This window comes from Topomyia yanbarensis, chromosome 2 (genome assembly GCF_030247195.1).
Source record: "Topomyia yanbarensis strain Yona2022 chromosome 2, ASM3024719v1, whole genome shotgun sequence".
In the NCBI taxonomy this organism is placed as follows: Eukaryota; Metazoa; Arthropoda; class Insecta; order Diptera; family Culicidae; genus Topomyia; species Topomyia yanbarensis.
The window spans coordinates 166889065-166913961 of NC_080671.1; the positions used below are offsets into that span (position 1 = coordinate 166889065).

General features: G+C 39.1%; 1 protein-coding gene across 1 annotated transcript; it reads left to right on the top strand.

Annotated features, from left to right (window-relative positions):
* The first annotated feature begins 225 nt into the window (after positions 1–225).
* On the top strand, positions 226–24530 carry LOC131682031 (D-3-phosphoglycerate dehydrogenase). The gene is made up of 6 exons (XM_058963196.1): positions 226–518; positions 577–627; positions 13917–14071; positions 23561–23913; positions 23978–24196; positions 24307–24530. The coding sequence occupies exons 1-6, from the start codon at positions 435–437 to the stop codon at positions 24441–24443; spliced, it is 999 nt and encodes a 332-aa protein (XP_058819179.1). The 5' UTR covers positions 226–434; the 3' UTR covers positions 24444–24530.
* The last annotated feature ends 367 nt before the right edge of the window (positions 24531–24897 follow it).

Consider the following 24897-nt stretch of genomic DNA (forward strand, 5'->3'; position numbering starts at 1 on the left):
AAAACAAGTTGTAAACAGGGAAAAATAAGAATGCAGCGGGTTGGCCTAAGGTTATATACACTTCCAGCGTCCAGTTTCGAGCATGTGTTGGTGGAACTGTCCAAGTGATCAAGGTACGTAATGTAACTCTATCCCTATCAACTAGCAATTGAGTAATTTACATCTACATACAGTAAAAGTGCATTGTTGCACTCTCGAGTACACATTAATGATCAACCGGTTCCTAGTTCGGCAAGAATAGTAGTGTAGAGCGGAGCGAAGGGAAGAGAAAGTCTGATGAGGCTTCTTTAGTTTCGCCAGTGTCGCTAGTTGCAAATTGGAAGTACGTAGGAGCGGTTGTTCAACGAATTATAATTCGAATTGATCTAGATTGAAGTGAATTTGTTCTAAAAGGACTGTTCACCTAATAGCGTCAGACCGGTACTTGGAATAAAATGCCTGTACAGATCAAAAATGTGCTCGTGTGTGACGCGGTTGACAGTGCATGTGTGGAATTGTTGCAAGATCATGGAATCAATGTCAGTTTGGTTTTAATTTGCTAGATATATTTGTGATAACGTTTTTTTGTGATCCCAGGTCGACTACAAGTTAAAACTCACCAAGGAACAGTTAGTGAAGGAAGTGAAGGTAACTGATTTATATGTAGTTGATTACAGGGAGGTTTGGTTGTTATTAGTTAAATTATGTTAAAATGAACATTTTAGGTTTACGATTAGCAAGTTTTAAATCTTTGACACATTTAGTTACGATTATAAGGCGTTTCAAGTAGTCGGTTTTAGATTTTAATTATATAATACAGTTTCATTCGTCCCATTTTCGTACGTAGACAGGATAAGCTTTTAAAGATATTACCCAAATAATTAATATTACTTTTTCGTTAATATTAAGTAGTCATATATTAATTAAAAAATCTCGATCATAGAACACCCTACAAGTCAATCGCGCCTTGGAGATCGGTGGGTTGGAACCAAGTATTTCCGTCTTTTTGAAGAATGTTTCAGACCGGAAATTATTGTCGTTAGTTGAACGATGGTCGAACGAACGATGAGGGCGATTGGTGGCGAAATCGATCCTGTAAATGAAATGGCACACCACGTAAATTTGAGCTTCATTCGTCTCGATTATATACGAGTAGTATGCGTGAGATGATCAAGATGACGGTTTATACTATTTAATGATGTTGTAAAATATGAGTTAAGTTTCAATTTTCCTTATGGTGGAACTCATCAGTGAGATTTATTTAAATTTTTCTCATTCTTAACCGCACTTTTTCAAAATGTCGAAAAAACGAGAGTGTAAGTTGTTGAACGTTAGATATAACGTCTCAGTGTTATAACTTTTTACTTAACTGAATTTTAGCACTAATTAGACAGAAAGATGCTCACCAATGTTGCACAAAATTTTGAAATTCTAAACATTGTAACTGATTTTTAGAATGTTTTTCGAGAAACGAGGAGAATCTGCCTATCTCGGACAGATCCATTAAGGAGCATCAAAAGAACATTACAATTTTCTTCAATTAGGGTAATTTCGGGAGAGATACCGCAGTCTCTACTTCTCATATATAGAGCCGATTTTCTACAATTATGTGATATGGCGAGTTTGTCCTTCGAAGAATTACAACCCTATAGACGTAAAATAACCCATATTAGTCACCTACAAACAAAATATTGATGAATATGTTCGACAAGTTGCTTCTCGTAGTACCGAAAATTTTTAACACTACGCGAAAATTGTTTTTTTTTTAAATAGTCGACTTTTTTTAGTTTTCAGTAAATTACAGTTTACAAAATGAAAATTAAAATCTGAACTTCCATTATCGATGTAAAATTGTGTGCTGAATCCGAAAATGAAGTTCAAAAAATTACAGTACAACAGTTGTTCAGTTAGAGTACAAAAGAGAATGTATGTTTAGTAAAATCCATATATATCTTCGATAATAGCGCATCAACATGAAATATAATTATGAAGAAAGGTACTTTCGATCGCCCGAACATTTTGTTTTTAAGGCGATTAATGATTCTGACGTTACTTACGAGTTTATTGAATTTTTTCTTGATTTTCCCTTTTTTTAAAGTAAATTAAGTATCTGGTCGAGGTTTTTGGGGAAAATAAAGCAATTTTAAAAATTTTCTTTTTTCTTTTTTTATTTCGATTATGTTAGTCACATTTTCTTTTTTATATTTTAACGACATTCAATTAGCTAGAGATTACAGGGTAGGGAAAGTTATGAAACTTAGAGCCATAGTACTCAAGTGAGAGCAAGGATGTGAAGTAGACAGATCGGAAAACTAGAAGTGGCAGGGTCATTAGAACAGGCTTAATATCGTATGGGCTTAATCTTTGCCTTCTGTTAATGAGGGTCGAGCTTAGGCAGAATAACTACGAATCACCCGAGTTCACTAACATGTGTCCTGATAAAGGTAGACGTATCTATCTTTACCGTGACAACCGACGTTGTCACGTTCAACGTTTTGTACAATATTAATGCAAACTTTACGAATCCCTACGAATATATGATACTAAAAACCAATACATATGTATTAGTATTATACGTGTCATTTGAGTTCGTATATTGAAATTGTGTAGGATATCGAACACGACTTACTTTAGGTTTAAAACCTCAAAGTCTGAACTTTAGAGCGTAGAATATTTTGCAATTACACTTAGATGTCTTACGCAATGTATTCTAGTATATTGAAGTTTTTTGGGCCAGGATAGTAAAATAGGTACGTCGTAGAAGCACAGACAAACAGACATAAAGCTTCGAAGAATGATTTAGGAATTCCATCGAACAGATTTAAAAAATCATACTTGAGTGTCACTAGCGCCATCTATCGTCGTTCCTGCTCAAGTTTTGTATTCACCTCATCGAAGGCAGCGATGCTGCTCACCTGTGACAGATTGATGCTTATATTCGATAAATATTCCTGACACAAGTGCTAGTGATAACAATGCGATCATTACACCCAAAACTCGGCCGTAATACCTTTACGGTAATAAAAAATGCTCTAATAGCAAGACGTTCCATTCTAAAACGGTCCCAACAAAAAATTCCCCAAACGGCAATACCAAAACATTCAAATCTTCTCTGCGTCGCACTCATGTTTCATAAATTCTAATACAATAAATATTAACACGTCGGATTGTTTGGAAGTGTGTAGCACTTCGCTTGTCATTGTATCGCACTTCAAACGAACCGAACACAATGTGGATAAAGATGAGTTTCGATTTTCTCTACATGATACGTTCCGCATTTGAAGATCGGCTCATATTCGGCTAGCTTCAAAGCACAGTCAGAAAAAATCGACTCGGAGTAGTGGTGGGGTATATCGGCCGTTCTAAATTGAAATTTCTAGAGAAAATTTTCAATAGGACGTAAGTAACAATGAGACATTCTCTTTGGGGTCTTTCTCTTCTGTCCATTACTCGGCCATTTCAACATTTGCTACTCTAGTCTTTGCATAATATTCTAGTAAAAACCGTCGGCTTTCGATACGTACTGGAAAATTAGTGCCAAGTGTTGTAATGACGTCGTAATAATGAAAGAGAAAGTAAACAAAGAGAGGCTCTCAATGTTACTTACGTCCTATTGAAAATTTTCTCTAGATTTCTTTTCTATCACGGACGTCAACAGCAAGGTAGCGACTGTACAAAACAAGAGTCCTTCCCGTCATGTACGGGAAGCAAGACCTACACACCAAAAAATTCTGAATTTTATCGTTGACGTAATTGCAAACATGACACAATTTAACAAGCCGTAATTCAATCAATGACGAAAAATAACCGTGTTCCGTTTAATTTTACATGAAATAGACACTTTACATGCTCAATGACATAAAATTACACTTACTACCATTCAGAACAAACGCCATATGTGAAATAAAATTACGTGCTTTACGAAATTCAACGACATGTAAAATTGGAATCAAATGTAAAACTAAGTTATTTTTGATGCTCGTATATGTCAGGGTCAGGAGACGTAAATTTACATGATTTTTTCTAGGTGTGTATGGTTTGGATCCACGCATCCGAACCGAGGGTCCGGATCAAGATACTTGTCTGGATTTAAGCACCAAGTTTGGGCCTTGCTTATGTCCGGACCTGGTAAGGGGAAAAGGTGAAGGGCTAGATCCGGGTACTGGTACGGATCCGAGCACTGGTCCGGATCTAGGAGGTCCGGATTTGAGAACTGGTCCGGATCTGGTTACTGGTCCAGATCCGGGAACTAGTTCGGATCCTCGAGCTACCGATTTAGGAACTAGTCCGGATCCGAGAACTGGTCCAGATCGGGAGCTAGGCCGAATCGGGAACTAGGTCGGATCCGGAAACTGCCTAAAATTTTTATTTCGCTATGCAACCTACCCAGTAAAAAATCCGTAATTCCGGCTGTTTTCTGCCAAAATTGGGGTCCATTCCAGCCTGAATTTGGGTAGAAATCCGCCAGGATTCCGGTTGGTTTAACCCGATACTAATGCTATCATAGATATCGACCGAATTATCCTACATACGAACAATGCCCAGGTTGACACACTGAGAAAGTGTTTTGTTGTGTGATGCACATACATGATCAGCAACCAAAGTTCGTCATTCCACCGTTTACTATCTTTGCGGGAATATGAGTTTAATACCGCAATGCGCAATTGCGTGGTCTGTTACCGAAAAGACAATAGAATCTTACCCAAAAGTAATAGAAACATACCCGTCCGATAATACTTGTAAAAGCAGCAGCAGTAGTAAATTGTTAATCTTCCGGCGGTCGCGTTAGTGCACGCTGATCTAAAAATCTAGCGAAACCGTCTTAACGCACCAGCGGCTGCTCGTTCAGTGAGCCATTTGCACGACTTCCGGAGAGTTAACCTTTCGAAAGTCGCGCAAATGGTTCACTGAACGAGCAGCCGCTGGTGCGCTAAAACGATTTCCCTAGATTTTTCAGAGCAGCGTGCACTCAGTGCACTAGCGCGACTGCCGGAAGGTTAAGAAAAGATTCCAAAGGTAGTCAAATATCTCATTTTGTGCAGTCAATCTGCTTCTGGCTACTGGTTATCCGTCTCGGAGAGTACAGATAGGTATTGTGAGAAGCATTTTTCCAGCCATAACTGATATATTGGTTGCTGTTTGCAATGGTGAGGGCGTTTGTTAAACCGCACCTACCTCGGATGATTTTTTTATACTATGATATGGCATGATTGGTTTAATGAAGATGTATACATTTATGAAATAAAACGAAAGCGTGTCTCTTTCCATTTTTTTATGTGATCCGTCTTTTAGCAATACTGCGCAACTTGGAGCGTGTGTCGTCTTTGGAAATAAGTTTGTTTCACCTACCCTGAATTTTTCAATAGTGTGTCCTTAGCAGCTACATAATTTTGAGTTATACTCCAACATTGCTTATGGATGCTTCATCTGCAGCTTATTTGGTAATGAAATCGAAGCTTCTGTCTCCATCTTTTATAAATAAACATAAGTAGCCGCGCTCCTTGTGCAGGATTCTTCAATTGCCTGTTCCCAGCACCACCGTCTGCTACTTATTCCAAATTAGATCCTTGTAACAAAAAAATTCATAATTGGCAAGGAATATGCTTGGGAACCTTTCATTCCGCAATCTGTAACAGAATTAGTTAGATTTGTATGAGTCCATGATTTTGAATTTATCTTTGTTTTGAGTGTTCCAGATATTGTTCATTATAAGCAATTAAAATTCCACCACGTAGAATACCTGCAAATAAGAACTACAACTAAAATTATTCGTAGCCCCGAGGAAGCCGAAAGATGATTACACTATTTCTGCTTTGACAGAAAATAAACACGTATGCATATTCACACCCCGCCTACTATGCGCCAACATCACATTACGAACAGTGACGCCACAACACTGTCTGTGGAGTTCCTGCACACTAATATATTATCAAAATTCCTGTTTTCAAATTGCAACTCAAATGATAAAAAACTGCGCGTAATTTTTTCGAGGAATACAAAACAGTAGCGCAACTCACAGAAATCAGTGAAAATATACTTGAACGATTTCATGTAATCCTAACGCTAATCAATAGCAAAGTTAATATTTCGCTGCCTGCTTTTCAAGCCTATGCTGAACGGACGAGAATTCGTCTATTGACTCTCTACGGATGGTATGCACTGTCGCCAACCGTGCATACACCTTTATTACATGGACAAACACAAGAACAAGAAAGTAAAAATAAATCCGTCCGCAAGTAAAGAGAGCCTTCGCGTAAATTTAATCGACTAGTAAATCTCTAAGATGTTTTCAAACGATTGCTCTTAACATCTGATTCTGTAATTGCATTATCAAACAGATAAGCACACAATGTTAGTGAAGTGTATCTACCAGGTGACTAGTTGAGACTAGTTTTAACACACTACATAGACGGATAGCTCAATATTTTCCAATAATTCTCCCTTTTTAATATGACGTTATATGCAATCTGTAATCTCATTACAAATTATTTTTATCAGATAACCTATATATAAATATTCAGATGCAATTAGAATAAAACTAATGAGCTAGCTAAGATTGACGTTGCTCCAAAAAAAAAAAACGAAAGCACTATTTGTATTTCTGAACAAACCCCTAATCCTGCGTAATGTCCCGCTAGAAAACGAATTCTGATTAAGCTAATGAAATCAAAACTTTGTTCGGCTTAGCCAAAGGCGTTGTTTACACTCAGGTTTTTTTTTACGCGGGGGATACGAGCCGCGTAAATGAAAACCGCGTAAATTTCAAAATCCGCGTAAATGAAAACCGCGTAAATTTCAAAATCCGCGTAAATGAAAACCGCGTAAATTTCAAAATCCGCGTAAATGAAAACCGCGTAAATTTCAAAATCCGTGTAAATGAAAACCGCTTGAATTTCAAAATCCGCGTAAATGAAGACCACTTAAATTTAAGAATCCGCGATAAAGGGAACCTCATTGATGGATACCGCGTAAATTCCAAAATCCGCGTAAATGAAAACCGCGTAAATTTCAAAAACCGCGTAAATGAAAACCGCGTAAATTTCAAAAACCGCGTAAATGAAAACCGCGTAAATTTCAAAATCCGCGTAAATGAAAACCGCGTAAATTTTAAAATTCGCGTAAAAAAAAACCGCGTAAAAAAAACCGCGCAAAAAAACCGCGTAAAAAACTTGAGTGTACTTATATAAAGGCTCGCACAGAATGAAGCCAAATCTACCAATCGAACATGTCACCGGCTACCTATCGTGTAAAGTAAACAAACATACTTCTTCAGCAATGCCCTCATGCGTGCTCGCAAGGGAAGTATTGTTATTGGCAGTAAAAATATTACAATAATAGGAGTGAAAAACTATTTGTTTATATATTTACCTTTTCCCATTTCTTATAATGCTTACAAAAATCAGCAACGTTAACAAGAACGTGATGAATGCATATTTTAATTGATTCACCGAACCATTGAACGACTATCAGGCTTATTTTCCCTTTTTTGTATAGTTGATAAATTCACAAACGGAACGTTACAAAACACTCTATTATCTAATTGCGAATATTATGACATTCTTTTTCAAAGATATTTATGGTAAGTGATTTCATGAGTGTTGCCAAGTTTGATGAAACGTTTTCATTACAAGTGACGAGACTCGTGACGTCCCGAAATATTCTCTCAAGCGCGATAAAAAACAAATACGGCTTTGCGCCGCTTCGGTTCCTAGGCCTCGGTTATGCATCTAAGCCGCATCGAAATGGTACCCCTTAATCAGAGGCTCCTGAAGGGTATCGGATGGTTACCGGAACCCAGCAATTGGACTTCACTGCAAATGGTTATTATTGTTCTGTCACAGTGACATGGTTTCCGCTTAAAATAACTTGAACAATCCGCTTAAAATAACCTGAGTCCTGCGTTGACTCAAATTCTTTGAATAAATTTAAACACGTTATTCATTGATTAAATAGCATTCAATAAATCAGATGAAATAATGTTTGAAATGGTTTTCGCTGGGATGTTCCGTTTGCCACGATAAAGTTGCTTAATTTTTTATTCAGTATGAATTTATTTTGTGATTTGATCAAAGTCACTCAAAGTTACAGCAAATATTCCGGTTGCCAGAAAAAATAAATAGTCTGTATTCCACGCAGTGTTGCGCATTCCTCTGTACGGGACTGTATATTGTATACAGACTCTAGGCTTAGCAAGCCAATGTAATATGCACTATGCTAGATTCCTACTTTGTGGTGATAAATTTAGATAAAAGCTATTGGCGATTTGCAGCAAAACTGAAATTAGTCATGCGACACCTATGATTCAGCTCATGTTGTGACAAAGCGATACAGTTTGTTTTTTTCCACTCGCAATTTTTAGACTACGACTTTTTTTTTACTTCATATTTTAGACTACGTAGGAGATTATGTTAAGACTATCAGAGAAAAGAATTGACTGTGTATAATACAAAACTGACACTTTCCAATTAGCCGGATATATTATATCATCGCGTGATCCGGAGTTTTTCATGAATTTACATCATCTCATGAAGGTTTAGCTTGACTTAGGAGCAACGGGAAATGATGTTGCGGCGGCTACGGTGCTCAACAAATTACATTTCGGAACCGCACACATGAAGCTCCGCGAATAATATTAGAAACCATTATATTTTACGCCCTTTTCGCAAGATGTTTGCTCATCATCTTATAAAATGATGGTTTGCCTTTATTTTCATAAACAATTATCAAAAAATTAATCGGTGATTTGTTGTTTAAATGTTATTTTTTACCAATGCTCCTGCGCTATCTGTGAGCGCTTTCAACGTAGAATCGCCAATTATTTAAACCAGAGCTCAAAAAATTGACATCCCTGCGTGAACTTGGAAGAAACCGAAATTCAATTCATGCCCGGTGCGAACGAATGAAATGGTTGGTTCGTTTCCCTCGTCATTCGTTCTCCCGACACAATGCATTCAGGTTTTGATTTCAGAAGCAAACTGAATTTTGTTTCTATGCTAGCTCTGAGGGAGATTATTGAGCAAAAGTGCACCAGATGTAGATTATGCAGTTCACTTATGCTCTAAAATGTAGAAGATGCCAACTTCTGCCTTCAAACTGTCCACATAATAACAAATGGATGCTTTGGTTGATGAAGGAATTTATGTTTCCTCTGCACTCAAGCATTCGATTCTGCATGAAATTTCAGTCAGTTGGAAAGTTAATGAATGCGGGAGACGGTGAATCTGAATGTTGGTTTCGGTAAATACAAGCAGAAATAGGTACCTAAATGATTTTGAATTTTCGCAGCACTGGTTTAAACCATCATTGCGCGTAAATAGTACTAAATCTGTAACTAAGCTAGCAATGGAATTTGTGTTATGACAATTTCATCTCATCAGAATCCGACACTAACTTAGTGATACGACTAAGCTAGCGCCGGATTGACGTTAGCCAAAAAAAATCAAAAAAACAAGAACACTGTAAGCAAGTTGCGACGCACCTGTTATGTCCCACACAAGGATGCAAAATGCCTACCTTTTCTGCGGCTGTAATTTTTCTGCCTACATTCTCATTTCTCTCTTTATGCTGCTGTCGTCCGCTAGTGCAGGACGTCCAGCGCTGTACGGCTGCCTGTGTGCAAAGCAGTAACATGACAAGAAACTACTGTCCCCAGTACAGCCATCAGACGCGAGCGGTACAGCTTCTCTTTCCTTAATTTACATTTTTTAATATTTTCAATCTTTTTAATATTTTTATTCAAAAATGACTACAATGAATGCGGCTCACTTACGCCACGGCTGGCATTAACGCTTTCGTGTGCGGGCCTCTCCCTTTGACTATGCAAAGAAAAATGTACAAAGCGAGAGAACAAACTTTACTACGCCACACTCTCACCGAGCAGTCGGAGTACAGCAGCAAAACAAAAATGTATTCTACTGCTGTACGGGAAAATGTACTCGGTTAGGTTACCGTTCTGGCAAGAGCTGTAGTGATGCGTCGCTGTAGCGGGCTGTACGGCTTGTGCAAATGTAAATATACCGAAAAAATTTAGTTTATCGGTACCGTTGGCATCCCTGGTCCCACAAAGTACTCACCCATTTTTAGTAGGGTAATTTCGTGAGAGATGCCGCGTCAGGAGAGATGCCACACTCTATATATCTCGTATATGGGGTCACTTTTATACGGTAATACGATATCGTAAGATTGTCTTTCGAAGAATTACAACACTGGAGATGTAAAATACTCCTTATTAATAACTCACGAAAATTTTAATAATGATTATGTGTGTCCAGTTGCATCACGGAGCGTCGAAAATTTTTCAGTACCACGTTAAAATTTCTTTTTTTCATGCGTTCGATTTTTTTTGTAAATCATGTATCGGTTGAATAGCTGGGACCTTTTAGAAGTCATTCTGATTATGAGCACGGTTATCCATAGTTTCAGAGGAAAATGTCGGCGTGTAGCATCTCTCCCCTAAAATTGGGATAGATGCCGCATCAAAATTGCGGGTGAGATGCCGTACATCATGACGGAGGATCAATAGCTAAAAAGTATTTTTTCACATGGAAATGTCATTAAATGAACATATGCGTTAGGTATTGGTCCTTCGTAAGGTATAATCCACAAACTAACAGACTTAACACAGTAACATATACGATGCCCGATATGTAGCTAAGTATTAGTTACACCCAAAGTCCGACGAGTGTGTTTCTATTACTTTTGGGTAAGATTCTAGTCTTTTCGGTAACACACCACGCAATTGCGCATTGCGGTATTAAACTCATATTCCCGCAAAGGTAGTAAACGGTGGAATGACGAATTTCGGTTGCTGTTCATGTATGTGCATCACACAATCAAGCACTTTTTCAGTATGTGTCATCCTCTGTTCGCATGTAGAATAATTCGGTCGATTTCTATGATAGTATAAGTACCGAGTCAAACCAACCGGAATCCTGGCGGATATCCAACCAAATTCAGGCAGGAATCTACCCCAATACTGGCAGAAACCAGCCCGAATTACAAATTTTAAACTGGGTTGGTTGGATAGCGAAAAACATTTTTTAGGCAGTTTCCGGATCCGGCCTAGTTGTTATATCCGACACAGTTCTCGATCCGGACCAGTTCTCGGATCCAGACCAGTTCCCAAATCTAGACCTCCCGGATCCGGACCAGTACCTAGATCCGGACCAGTACCTGGATCTAGCCCATCCCCTTTTTTCCTTTCCAAGTCCGGACCTGAACCAGGCCCAGACAAGTGTCTGGATCCGGACCCCTGTTTCAGACACGTGGATCCAAACCATAGGTCTTGCTTCCCGTAAATGACGGGAAGGACTGTTCATGTTTTGTACAGTCGCTATCTTGCTGTTAACGTCCGTGATAGAAAAGAAATTTCAATTTAACACCGGCCGAAGTACCCCACCACTATTCCGAGTCGTTTTTTTTTTCTGACTGTGCTTTGAAGCTAGCCGAGTGTGAGCCGATCTTCAAATACGGAATGTGTCGTGTAGAAAAATCGAACCTCGTCTTTATCCTCATTGTGTTTAGTCCGCTTGAAGCGCAATATAATGACAAGCGAAGTGTTACACACTTCCAGACAATCCGACGCGTTTATATTTTTTTGAATAAGAATTGATGAAACATGAGTGCGACGCAGAGAAGATTTGAATGTGTTGGTATTACCGTTTGGGGAATTTTTTGTTGGGAACGTTTAAGCATGAAACGTCTTGCTATTAGAGCAATTTTTTATTATCGTGAAGGTATTAGGGCCGAGTTTTGGGTGTACTTCGGATTATTAGTTTCAGGCACTAATTTTCGTGAACGCATTGATTTGTAGAGATGTCAATATTGAAGAACAAAAATTTCAACGAATTGATGCTTTTTTAAAATGAATCTTTCAAGAACAAACCTAAGTTATATTAATTCATTGTTGGGGGAAACAGCCAAACACTGCTTTCAAGGAACCACTACCAACACATAAATATATATATATATATATATATATATATATATATATATATATATATATATATATATATATATATATATATATATATATATATATATATATATATATATATATATATATATATATATATATATATATATATATATATGTATATATATATATATATATATATATATATATATATATATATATATATATATTATATATATATATATATATATATATATATATATATATATATATATATATATATATATATATATATATATATATATATATATATATATATATATATATATATATATATATATATATATATATATATATATATATATATATATATATATATATATATATATATATATATATATATATATATATATATATAGCGCCCGTACAAACATATAGATAAATAGTACACTTAATTAAGTTACTCCAACTTAACCATTACACAAGAAAAGAAAAATAATTTTAAAATATTGAACTTTCACAAAAACATCAACGAAAGCTAAAAAATACTTTTGTTACACATTTTTTAGTTTGTGACCATGGTGCGACATCTCTCCCGCTATGGCCTTTTTTTGTAAAATGTTCGTGGAAATTTGATGAATTTTTTTTATGAAAAAAAAACCATTTCACAGTATTTTGGAAACTTGTCGCAATTGATAAAAATGATATCATCAATTATTGAATGGTTAACTTTTATGTAGAATCGATTTTTAGAAATGTGCGGCATTTCTCCCCATACTACCCTATTATTTTATGTCGCTTGCACGGAAAGGTGAGTTTTCTCAGCCAACTTGTAAATACGGAAAAGTTACATTCAACTGTCATGGTATTTATGTCATTTTGCACACACGAAGAGTTATGCCTCGTATTATTTGCTGTAAATGTAGAGTAGACATGCCGTTATTCATCTTTTTAGTCACGATGTCACACTATTTCGCTGATGATTCGGTTTACACTGATTGTATTGCGCTTAAATAGGTATCAACATTTTTACTTCGTTTCTAAGAAGCAGATCAATAAAATCTGGCTTGAAAAATTTAAAACACTCGCGTTAGAGCGAAGCGAAAAGTCGAGTACAACACACCATTATTCATCCTATCATTTGAGATCATGCGTTGAATAGAGATAGCAGACACTGCTCTAACTAATGTGTTCAAATGGGATGAATAGAGGGTGCTGAGAAGAATTAGGGCACAGTAACCCTAAATAGTCTTCACAGAAAGCCTACCACTTTAACCCGATGATCACAATTTTATCGGTTTATTCGGATCAACAGTCTTCGAATTAAACCCAGGAAAACAGTAGTAGTAACAAATGGACATTGACCGCTAACGTGGAATCCACCACATGCAATATTGGAAACGCAATGGCAACCAAATAGCCGCTGGCAGAACCTTTGAATATAGTTGTCCTCGAACGAGAAAGTCATTATGATTATTTTCCTCGATTTGACAAATCGATAGTTACTGCCCAGAGCAGACCACGGCCAGGAAGGGGTATGCGGTGCTCTGGAAGAAGAATATTATTACTCGAAAGAAAACTTGCAGATTTTTTAAGTGAAACTTTTAATTTTAGCGAAATTTATATTGTTCTAACGGAGAATATCGTGTTTACTAGAATTTTCATATTTTCTCCATTTTGATGAGATATCATATATCACGTAAAACCGAATACAAAATCACTAGATATAACATTTGAAAGATTACTTACAAAGCCCTCTTGGTGTGAAGAGCCAATCGTCTCCATCCCTATGATGAAATTATGAAAATTCTTGTCAAATCGATATTTTCACCTATAGAATATTTGAGTTTCCATGAAATTAAATGTTTCATGCATAGCTCTTCAACGATATAATATCCGCCTTCCAGAGCACCGTGGGGTGTTTAGTTATTGTTAGCAATGGCACATTCACATTCACGTGAATTGATGATCGTCTCATCATGTCCTGGTGATAATTTTTTTATTGCTTTTTCATCTCCCTTAGGGCTATGACGCACTCATTGTACGCTCGGACACCAAAATAACAGCCGAAATACTGAACGCGGGTGCCGGACAGCTGAAGGCTGTAGGACGAGCAGGAGCTGGAGTTGATAACATTGACATCGAGGCTGCCACAAAAAATAATGTTCTGGTCCTGAAGTGAGTAGTTAGTAGCACAGATAACAGACATATAAGGTAGAACAAGCTTTCCCGAAAAACCTGTGTAAACATTTAAATGAAAATACGCTGAAAATCACCATCACATACAGGTTCGCATGCGTGAGTCACCATTGTATCCAAGTTTGCACACAAGTCCCGTATAGCGATTGCTGGCCGATCGAAGCGCCGGCCAGTAGCAAGTTGCTACTTGCTGTTGTCAATTTAAAGCGACAGTTTTATTTCTGACACAAGTTGAAAACTTTACTTGTATGTCAGTTCTCAGAGCTTGAATGAGGAACAAATCTCAAATCATTCCCTACTATGTTCAGTTCGCAGTTTTTTGTTTGCATCATCCATTCACACAGCCGAGCTGCTCAATCATTTTCCATTCATTTTCAATTTCATTGGCCCTGTGAATATCTTTCTACTGGAGTATTGACTAGGTTTTTCAAGCAAAACTACTCTGAACATACTTCTTACTGTTCAAGTAAGCATGAAAACGCAAAACGTGTCAACATTTAACCTAAATTTGCCTCTACAGAGCTGATGACAATTTTGGTTGGTGAATGAAAAAGCATCAATTTGAAATGAAGACGTTCCGGTTTAGTTATGAAAATCCCGCCAACTTGAAAGTGAATGGTTAAGGGAGGCTTTGAATCTGAATCGCTGGGCGTGGTTCAGGAACATTTGAATGGCTGGCGTCCAAAAGGGGCTAACCCACATTTTGCATTTTTTTACAGGAAATGGAAAAAAATCCACATTTCCAAATTAGCTTTGTTTTTTTGATTGTAAAAATACACGTTTTATTTGTAGTTCATTGACTCATGTTGTCTAGAAAAATAAGATCATTACATGTACTACTTTTCAATTCACGGGCATTTTCGTAAGCCGGGGAGCTAACCCCGGGGGTACCTTGCGTCCAAAAGGGGCTAACTTACAATTCACATATCCTTTCCTTATCTTTCGTTTTAGAGTTATAGTGTCATTGGTAAAGTTGTTGTGTGATATTTAGCACTATATTTGATAATTTCGGGATTCAGTCGCTAGGGCGGCGCTGTTATCAACTTTTTAATGGAGCGAGATAGAAAGATGGTGTCGATGGCAAAGTTGTATGTCAGATAATTATATGGATCCGACTTCCGGTTCCGGAATTACAGGGTGATGAGTACTATCACGCACAAATCCCAATTTTAACAAATTGTGCAATGAATCTATAAAGGTGAAATTTTTTCTAAAATCCGGCCACAACTGCTTGGAATTGTAGTACTAGGTCACTAACAGCCATTCAAAGTCTCTTTGACCACATTAGGCACCATCATCGGCTCCGGAAGCCCCGGCGGAAGTTTCCAAAATGACATCTGTTTCTCGGAGATGGCTTGACCGATTTGACCAAACTTAGTCTCAAATGAGGTTTTTTATCCCCGTAAATGGCTATCAAATTTTATCCCGCTCCGATTTCCGGTTCCGGAGTTACGGGTTGTGGTGTGCGGTCACAAAGGAAATTCCGATTCAAACAGATATTCCGATGAAATGTCTCTTTAACAACTTACATTTGCAGTTCTAAGTCACTGATGGCCAACCGAAGTTTTGTTGAATATATTGACCACCATAGTCGGCTCCGGAAGTGCCCCGGAAAAGTGGCCACCTATTAAAATTAACAAACTCACATCAGTTGATTGGGGATGGTTGGGCCGATTTTCACAAGCTTAGTTCCAAATGAAAGGTATATTATTCCTATAGACGTCTATAAAATTTCGTATGCATCGCTTATGTGGTTTTTTTTTTAATTTTTTATTTTTTGCCAGAGAAAGCCTAAATATAAAAGAAACATTTTAAGTCTAATTTCATGTTGGAGAAGTTATCAATAAAAAAGTTTTTCTAACAATAACTTTGTACATGTTTTTCAATTCTGTACTATTTTACAGACAAAAATATATTTTTTATCGATTGTGATTCTAAATGTCATTTTAAATGAAAATGCTCTTTACAGAAATCTTCGAAAATGTAGTCGTTTTCACGATATTTTAAAGTTTGTTTCGACAAAAAGTAATAATTCGTTAAATTACGCCCTTTTCATAAGTTATTCGTGTTTCTCCATCAACAATCGTACAATTTTCATAATAGTCATAATACATTCTTCAACTTTCCTCTTTACACCATGACGGTATAACAAACCATTAATAAACTACAGGAAAATAATAAAAAAATTATTTGATTACATAGAAATTGAATTCTCTAAAAATGTTGTTTTCAGCGCCAAGCTGATAATATTCGGATAATAGTTCAATTTGTACGTTATTTAAGTCGCACATTTGAGAATTACTCTTTATTCTGGAGAAACCATAGGAGGACATAGATTTTACCTGCCAATATTTTCTGAAGCAAAATAGTTGATACCTTTATGAACCATGTATTAAAACTTACCTATATTTTACATTGAAATAGGTTAACACATTAAAGAGACTTAGTCAGTACGGTGTTTTGGTGTCAACAAGAGCAAATTATTATGGAAATCAATAAAGTAAGGTGTTGTAAGCCATTTCCTAGTAAACGGTGTTCATCGAAGCTTCGCAAAGTAACGCAAAAAATTATTGAAATTTTAAAATCCACAGAGAGTAAAATTCAATTGGATGAGTCTGTTTTTGTCTGATACTTGCAGGTTGCAGGCATGCAATTCTGACAATATAAAATATCTGCAGTTACCGAGCATCTACACTACAGAACCACAATCATCACCTTCAGGATATGATCCAGTAGACATACCATCGGTTACATCAATCTTCTCAGCATCTACTCAGGAAAGCGATGTGCAGGATTATTCCAGAATACATAACATTGAAATATTCAATGAATGAGTCCTGGGAATCAACGTTTCACCAATAGCAATAAACAAGCTTCAACAAGTCAATTATTCCAATAGTAAATATTCGAATATTTCACATGGAATACGAAAACATTTATTCGGGTTTAATGTAGAAAATGATGAGCTGGAGTTATTAAAAACGAAAGCTGCTGACCTTGATGATATAATTTCTCAACTGAAAGAGAGATTTGCAGATTCAGGATGTTCAAGAAACGATCAAGTGAGGTTATTGTCTATTTTACCAAAATCTTGGTCAAATCAAAAGATAATGGATGAATTTCATACAAACAAACACATTGTATCGCAAGCTAGGTTGTTAGCAGAAGGAAAACATCACAACAACAAGAACAACAACAACGAAAAAATGGTCCATACTTTGGATTTACAAACAAAAAACACGGTGTTGGAGTTCTATGATAGCGACCAGATTAGCAGAGCCATGCCTGGGCTAAACGACTATGTTTCTGTGAAAAAGGATGGTAAGCGTCAACATGTACAAAAACGTCTGTTAATTTGTTCATTGAAAGAGGCTTTTATAGGTTTAAGGAAATTAGTCAATTTACTATTGGATTTAGTTCATTTGCATCATTGAGACCGAAGAATTGCAAGCTATTAGGAAGTTCAGGTTCTCATAACATTTGTATTTGTACGATTCACGTGAATATTATTTTAATGCTCCATAGTCTACAAAAATATTCTTTCGAAAAAGATTACAAGTTGTATTTCAAAAAATGTTGTGTAGTGCATCGTCAAGATCAAAAGATTGTTATCTTCGTGAATGTGACCGCTGTCCAAATCTTTCAATGTTTGAACACAATTTTTCGGAAGAATTGGAGGAACGTTGTGTTGGAGAAATAACTTTCGAACAATGGGTTGCTACCGAAAGATGTAATCTAGAAACATTCGTCAAACCAGTTGATGAGTTTGTAACATATTTTGGTGAGAAGTTGGAAAAATTGATAACTCATGATTATATAAAAAATCAACAGTCTATTTTTTTAAATGAATCAAAATCGTCTTTAAAAATAGGCGAAGTCTTAGTAATTTGTGATTTTTCTGAGAATTATTCATTTGTTTTGCAGGATGCTTCTCAGAGTAGTTATTGGAACAATGATCAAGCTACAATTCATCCGTTTGTTATTTATTATATGGACTCTGGAATAATAAAACAAAGTTTTGTAATAATATCCGAAGTTCTAAAACATGATACAATCGCGGTGCATTCATTTCAAAGTTACTAACTTTTCTAAAACCAAAAATGCAATTAAAGAAGGCTATATTTATGTCTGATCGAGCTGTTTCTTAATACAAAAATAGAAAAAAAAAATTGCTAGTCTTCGTAAATATAAAACTAATTATAACATTGATGCTGAGTGGAACTTTTTTGCAACTTCTCATGGAAAAGGACCCTGTGACGCAATTGGCGGGACATTGAAACGAATGGCAAGAAATGCGAGCTTAGCAATAGCACACGAACATCCAATCACAAGTGCAGAAGAGTTATATAAATGGGCTAGCCAGCAAAGTAATGAACAATTAACAAAAATTTTGTTTTGTTATGTATCACAAGAAGAATACGAACAGGGAGCAGCTGAATGGAGTAGCCTGTATCAGAAGGCAAAAATGTTTCCAGGTACACAGAAATATCACTCTTTTGTTCCTATTTCAGAAAATAAAATTACCGCGAAACTGTTTTCGAATGACGAAACACCAAGTATTTTTAGCATATATAAACGAACAAAGTGTTAAGCTGTATATAGAAGATAGGAATTGTATATAATAGGAAGAAATAAATTTTAGTATAAAAATGACCGATAGTGATTTTATAAATCGGACCTATAACTTGCAACATTATCCTCTTATCATCTTGGTGTCAAAAAGTAAGTTGTAGAACTTATCATGACTATTATGAAAATCGTACGATTGTTGATGGAGAAACGCGAACAACTTATTTATTTATTTATTAACAGATTAAGGCCGAAGTGGCCTGTGCCGTATACAAAAGATTCCTCCATTCCACTCGGTCCATGGCCGCGCGTCGCCAGCCACGCAGTCTGCGAAGGGTCCGCAAATCGTCTTCCACCTGGTCGATCCATCGTGCTCGCTGCGCGCCACGTCTTCTTGTACCGGTCGGATTGCAATTGAGAACCGTTTTCACCGGGCTATTGTCCGACATTCTGGCTACGTGCCCGGCCCACCGTAGTCGTCCGATTTTCGCGGTATGACAGATGGGTGGCTCCCCCAACAGCTGATGCAACTCATGGTTCATTCGCCGTCTCCATGTGCCGTCTTCCATCTGCACTCCACCGTAGATGGTACGCAGCACTTTCCGTTCGAAGACACCAAGTGCGCGTTGGTCCTCCACGAGCATGGTCCAGGTCTCGTGCCCGTAGAGAACTACCGGTCTAATCAGCGTCTTGTAGATGGTCAACTTCGTACGACGGCGAACTCTGTTCGACCGAAGTGTCTTGCGGAGGCCAAAGTTGGCACGATTTCCTGCCACGATGCGTCTACGAATCTCTCTGCTGGTATCATTGTCGGCGGTCACCAGTGAGCCCAAGTACACGAACTCTTCAACCACCTCGATTTCGTCGCCACCGATGCAAACTCGAGGCGGGCGGTTCTCATTCTCTTTTCGTGAACCTCTTCCTATCATGTACTTTGTCTTCGACGTGTTGATGGCAAGTCCGACGCGCTTGGCTTCTCTCTTCAGTCTGATGTAGGCTTCCTCCATCTTCTCAAAGTTTCGTGCAATAATATCAACGTCATCGGCGAAGCCAAGTAGCTGAACGGACTTTGTGAAAATCGTACCACTCGTGTCGATCCCTGCTCTTCTTATTACACCTTCCAGCGCGATGTTGAATAACAGACACGAGAGACCATCACCTTGCCGTAACCCTCTGCGTGATTCGAAGGGACTCGAGAGCGTCCCTGAGACACGTACTACGCACATCACCCGATCCATCGTCGCCTTCACTAATCGCGTCAGTTTGTCCGGGAATCCGTACTCGTGCATAATCTGCCATAGCTGATCTCGATCGATAGTGTCGTATGCGGCTTTGAAGTCGATGAACAAATGATGTGTGGGCACATTGTACTCGCGGCATTTCTGCAGTACTTGACGAAGAGCGAACACCTGGTCCGTGGTAGATCGTTCGCTCATGAAACCCGCCTGGTACTGCCCCACGAACTCTCTTGCAATTGGTGATAGTCGACGGCATAGTATTTGGGAGAGTACCTTGTAGGCGGCGTTCAGCAGGGTGATTGCTCGGTAATTACAGCAATCCAGCTTGTCGCCCTTTTTGTAGATAGGGCACACGACACCTTCCATCCACTCCTCCGGTAAAATCTCCTCCTCCCAAATCTTGGTAATCACCCAGTGCAGCGCTTTAGCCAGTGGCTCGCCACCGTGTTTTAGTAGCTCGCTTGGTATTTGGTCAACCCCAGCGGCTTTATTATTTTTGAGCCGGCTAATCTCCTCCTGGATTTCTTGGAGATCCGGAGCCAGTAGTGTAACGTCTTCCGCGCGTGCTCCCAGGTGCGTTACCGTGCCATCCTCGTCGTCTGCTGCATCGCCGTTCAGGTGTTCTTCGTAGTGCTGCCGCCACCTCTGGATCACCTCACACTGGTCCGTGAGAAGATTCCCGTTTGTATCTCTGCACATGTCGGCCTGTGGTACGTGGCCCCTGCGCGAGCGGTTCAACTTCTCGTAGAATTTCCGTGTGTCTTTAGCGCGGTACAGCTGCTCCATCGCTTCGCGATCTCGGTCTTCCTGCTGGCGCTTTTTGGTCCGGAAAACCGAGTTCTGCCTGTTCCGTGCCTGTTTATATCGCGCCTCGTTCGCCCTCGTGCGGTGTTGCAGCATTCTCGCCCATGCTGCATTCTTCTCTTCGACTAACTGCTCGCATTCGCCGTCGTACCAGTCGCTTCTTCGGTCCGGGCCCACCGTACCTAGTGCAGTGGCTGCGGTGCTACCTATGGCGGATCGGATATCTCTCCAGCCATCTTCAAGGGCAACTGCGCCTAGCTGCTCTTCCGTTGGTAGTGCCACTTCCAACTGCTGCGCGTATTCTGGAGCCACTCTGCCATCTTGTAGCCGCTCGATGTTTAGCCGCGGCGTTCGGCTTCGACGAGAGCTATGCACTGTCGAAAGTTTTGAGCGCAAGCATACTGCAACCAGGTGGTGGTCCGAATCTATATTCGCACTGCGATAAGTGCGGACGTTTGTGATGTCCGAGAAGAATCTACCGTCGATTAGAACGTGGTCGATTTGATTTTTTGTTACTTGGTCCGGTGATCTCCAGGTGACTTTGTGGATATCTTTGCGAGGGAAGAAGGTGCTTCGGATTACCATTCCACGGGAGGCTGCGAAGTTCACACATCGTTGGCCGTTGTCATTTGATACGGAATGCAGGCTGTTAGGCCCGATCACCGGTCTGTACATTTCCTCCCTTCCTACCTGTGCGTTCATGTCGCCGATGACAATTTTCACGTCTCGCAGAGGGCAACCGTCGTACGTCTGCTCCAGCTGCATGTAGAACGCTTCTTTCTCGTCGTCGGGTCTCCCTTCGTGTGGGCAGTGCACGTTGATGATGCTGTAGTTGAAGAAACGGCCTTTGATCCTCAACTTGCACATCCTTGCGTTGATCGGCTGCCACCCGATCACACGTTGGCGCATCTTGCCCAGCACTATGAAGCCGGTTCCCAGCTCGTTGGTTGTACCACAGCTCTGGTAGAAGGTAGCCGCTCGATGCCCGCTTTTCCACACCTTCTGTCCCGTCCAGCAAAGTTCCTGCAGCGCCACGATATCGAAGTTGCGGGGGTGTAGCTCGTCGTAGATTATCCTGTCACATCCTGCGAAGCCGAGCGATCTGCAATTCCATGTTCCGAGTTTCCAATCGTGATCCTTTATTCGTCGCCTGGGTCGTTGCCGATTGTTCTGGGTCGTATTCTCTTCTGTATTGTTCGTTATATGGGTTTTTTAAGGGGCGGCTTATAGGGCCTACGCCAACCACCTGTCTCGCCGGTGGGTCATCGTGCCAGGACTGCTTAAGGTCCCACCTGGACACCAGGACAGGTTTACACCTTCCGAAGAAGGGTAACCCCCCCTTCCCTGTCAGCATACGACCAAAGTTCCCACCGGGGTTGGTTACCCGATCTTCACTAAGGTTACTCGTATCCCAGTCGACGCCACGGGGAGGCCAGGGCTAGGAGTTACTGGGCAGGAGGCTAAGGACCGCAAGTGGGGTCTATTTTATGCCTTCAGGTACAAGAGGCTTACGCACTGCCCAGTCATTGACGACCCAACTTATGAAAAGGGCGTAATTTGACGAATTATTACTTTTTCTCTAAACAAAATTTAAAATATCTTGAAAACGACTACATTTTCGAAGATTTTTGTAAAGAGCATTTTGATTCGAAATGACATTGGGAATCACATTCTATAAAAAAATATATTTTTGTCTGTAACATAGTATAGAATTGAAAAACATGTACAAATTTGTTGTTAGAAAAACTTTTTTATTGATAACTTCTCCATCATAAAATTAGACTTAAAATATTTCTTTTTTATTTAGGTTTTCGCTGGCAAAAAATAAAAAATGGGTTTTTTTAATTCCAATTTTTAATATAAATTATAATTTTTTTGAAAATCGGCACAATTTTTTTTTCAGTGTATATTTTTTTTACAAAGATTAATGAATGCCCTGCAACTCATTCTCGAATAGTTTTGCTGAACAAACTATGGTTTTCGTATTATTATTGTTTGTTCATTGTGCATGCAAAAACACATACGCCCTTTTAAAAAAAAGCTCTTGAGTCAAAATGGTCTAATAACCTGTGGAAGTCATGAAGACTCATAAACCAAACATAGCTGCAAATTTTTGTTAAAATCGGAGATGGTGGATTTTTATGGTCGGCCACTTCCCCGTGGAATTCCTCAATAATGAAAGTCGTTTTCGAAGGTAATCAATTTTCTACCGTTCATGGTTTACCTTTGGTCACGAATGGTTCACCATGTTTGCCACAAGTGCATATTGCCTGCCAAATCTTGTACTTCGAAGCGAATTTCGATAGCTTATTCCGCTTGAAACGGTCATCCACAGCAAACTTGTTCTTATCCGTGAAATATTTCTGTCTAGGCCTCTGCTATTCTCGTGTTGGTATTCCACTGCGACCAGTATTTTGATCTATTGTGGCTACTTCTACCGTTTGAATACTTTACGATTGTATGACACATCAACCATTTTTTTGAGATTCATCTAGAATTATTTATAAACTCCATGTAACTAGAAAGTGTTTCGAAGTTCGTCATTTCAGTTTATAAGTAGAGGAAACAAGCGTTCTCGAAAATCATAGATCGGTTGTAAAAAAAGCTTAGTGTTTTTAAGTTTTGCTGGTTGTTTTCGTTTTTCTTCTAAGCATTATGAGCAGTGAAAGGTGTCTACGCGTTACTTTCCACTAAAATTGAAATTGCTAATCCTCCGTAAAAATGCTAATCCTGCAGACATGATACCCCAAAATAGACAAACTTTCGACGCCATATTAGACATCACAGTCCCAACCTTATGTTTTATCATTCAGCAACAAAGATTACCACACCTCCGTTCTGCTTACTTTGTCAACAGCACCCCCGGTGGAAACTCAATCTCGGCGTGTGAGCTTACTTGCTTCCTGATTGGGGCACTGGCGAGACCGATCTGTCCAGCGGCTGGCAGCATGAAGGAGGGACGCTGGGACCGTAAGCTCTACTCGGGTAGCGAGCTTTACGGCAAAACTCTTGCAATTCTGGGCCTCGGGCGAATCGGTCGGGAGGTCGGCGTGCGAATGAAGGCATTTGGAATGCGCGTCATTGGTTTCGATCCGATTACAACGCAGGAGGAAGCCAAGGCGGCCGGCATCGAAAAGATGGAACTGGAACAGATTTGGCCGCTGGCTGATTATATTACCGTACATACCCCGTTGATCCCTGCCACAAAAAGTGCGCATCAGTGTGTGATTGATAAAAATAGTTTCGTTATTGAAAAGGTGCTTTTTGCTTTCAGATCTCATTTCATCAGCAACATTGGCCAAATGCCGAAAAGGCGTTCGGGTGGTTAATGTGGCGCGCGGTGGAATCGTTGACGAGGCCGCACTTCTCGATGCGCTACAGAGTGGCCACTGCGGTGGTGCTGCAGTCGATGTGTATCCAGAAGAGCCACCGAAATCGGAAACCACTAAGAAACTAATCAATCATGCGAAGGTCGTTGCTACTCCTCATCTGGGTATGTATGAATATTATATTCTTATACTTTTGTCACTTTTGGTGTAGCTTTTGGGTGGGGCTTTTTTATTGAAACGAAATTTTGTCTCTTTCCGGTGCAAAAATAAACAGGAGCAAGTACGTCAGAGGCCCAGGTGCGTGTCGCCGTTGAAGTGGCAGAACAATTTATAGCATTGACGGGGACGTCGCAACTTTACACCGAGTTTGCCGGCGTTGTCAATCGTGAGATTTTGAAGAATGTGTTTTAAATTAAATTGTTAGCAGATAATTCTGCCCGTGTTATTTAGGCAGAGATGAAAATAAACGGCTTAACTCGTTCGTGAGAATTCTTTCAACTTTCATTGGATTATTATTTCCTCCCTCCGATGTAACAGTGTTACTTGTCCGATCGTTTGATGGTAAGTTCAATTGATGAGAATATCCGTTTTCGTGCATTGACAGCTTTGCGACAGCGATTGTTGCTCGGTAAATAATTCGACACACCGTGATCGATGGGAAAGAAAAATCGTACACAGATCAGTGTATCGCCCACCGACCGGTGGGATGCGGCAGGAAAATTGTTTGTCAACAGAGTCATCCCATTCAGTAATTCCAACCACGTGCTTCTGCTTTTCGAGAGAGCTGCGTGAGAGTGGTGACGACAAAAACATCCTGAGAGCCAAACCCATTTAGAAAGGATATCATTTTCTGTCTCATACTGGT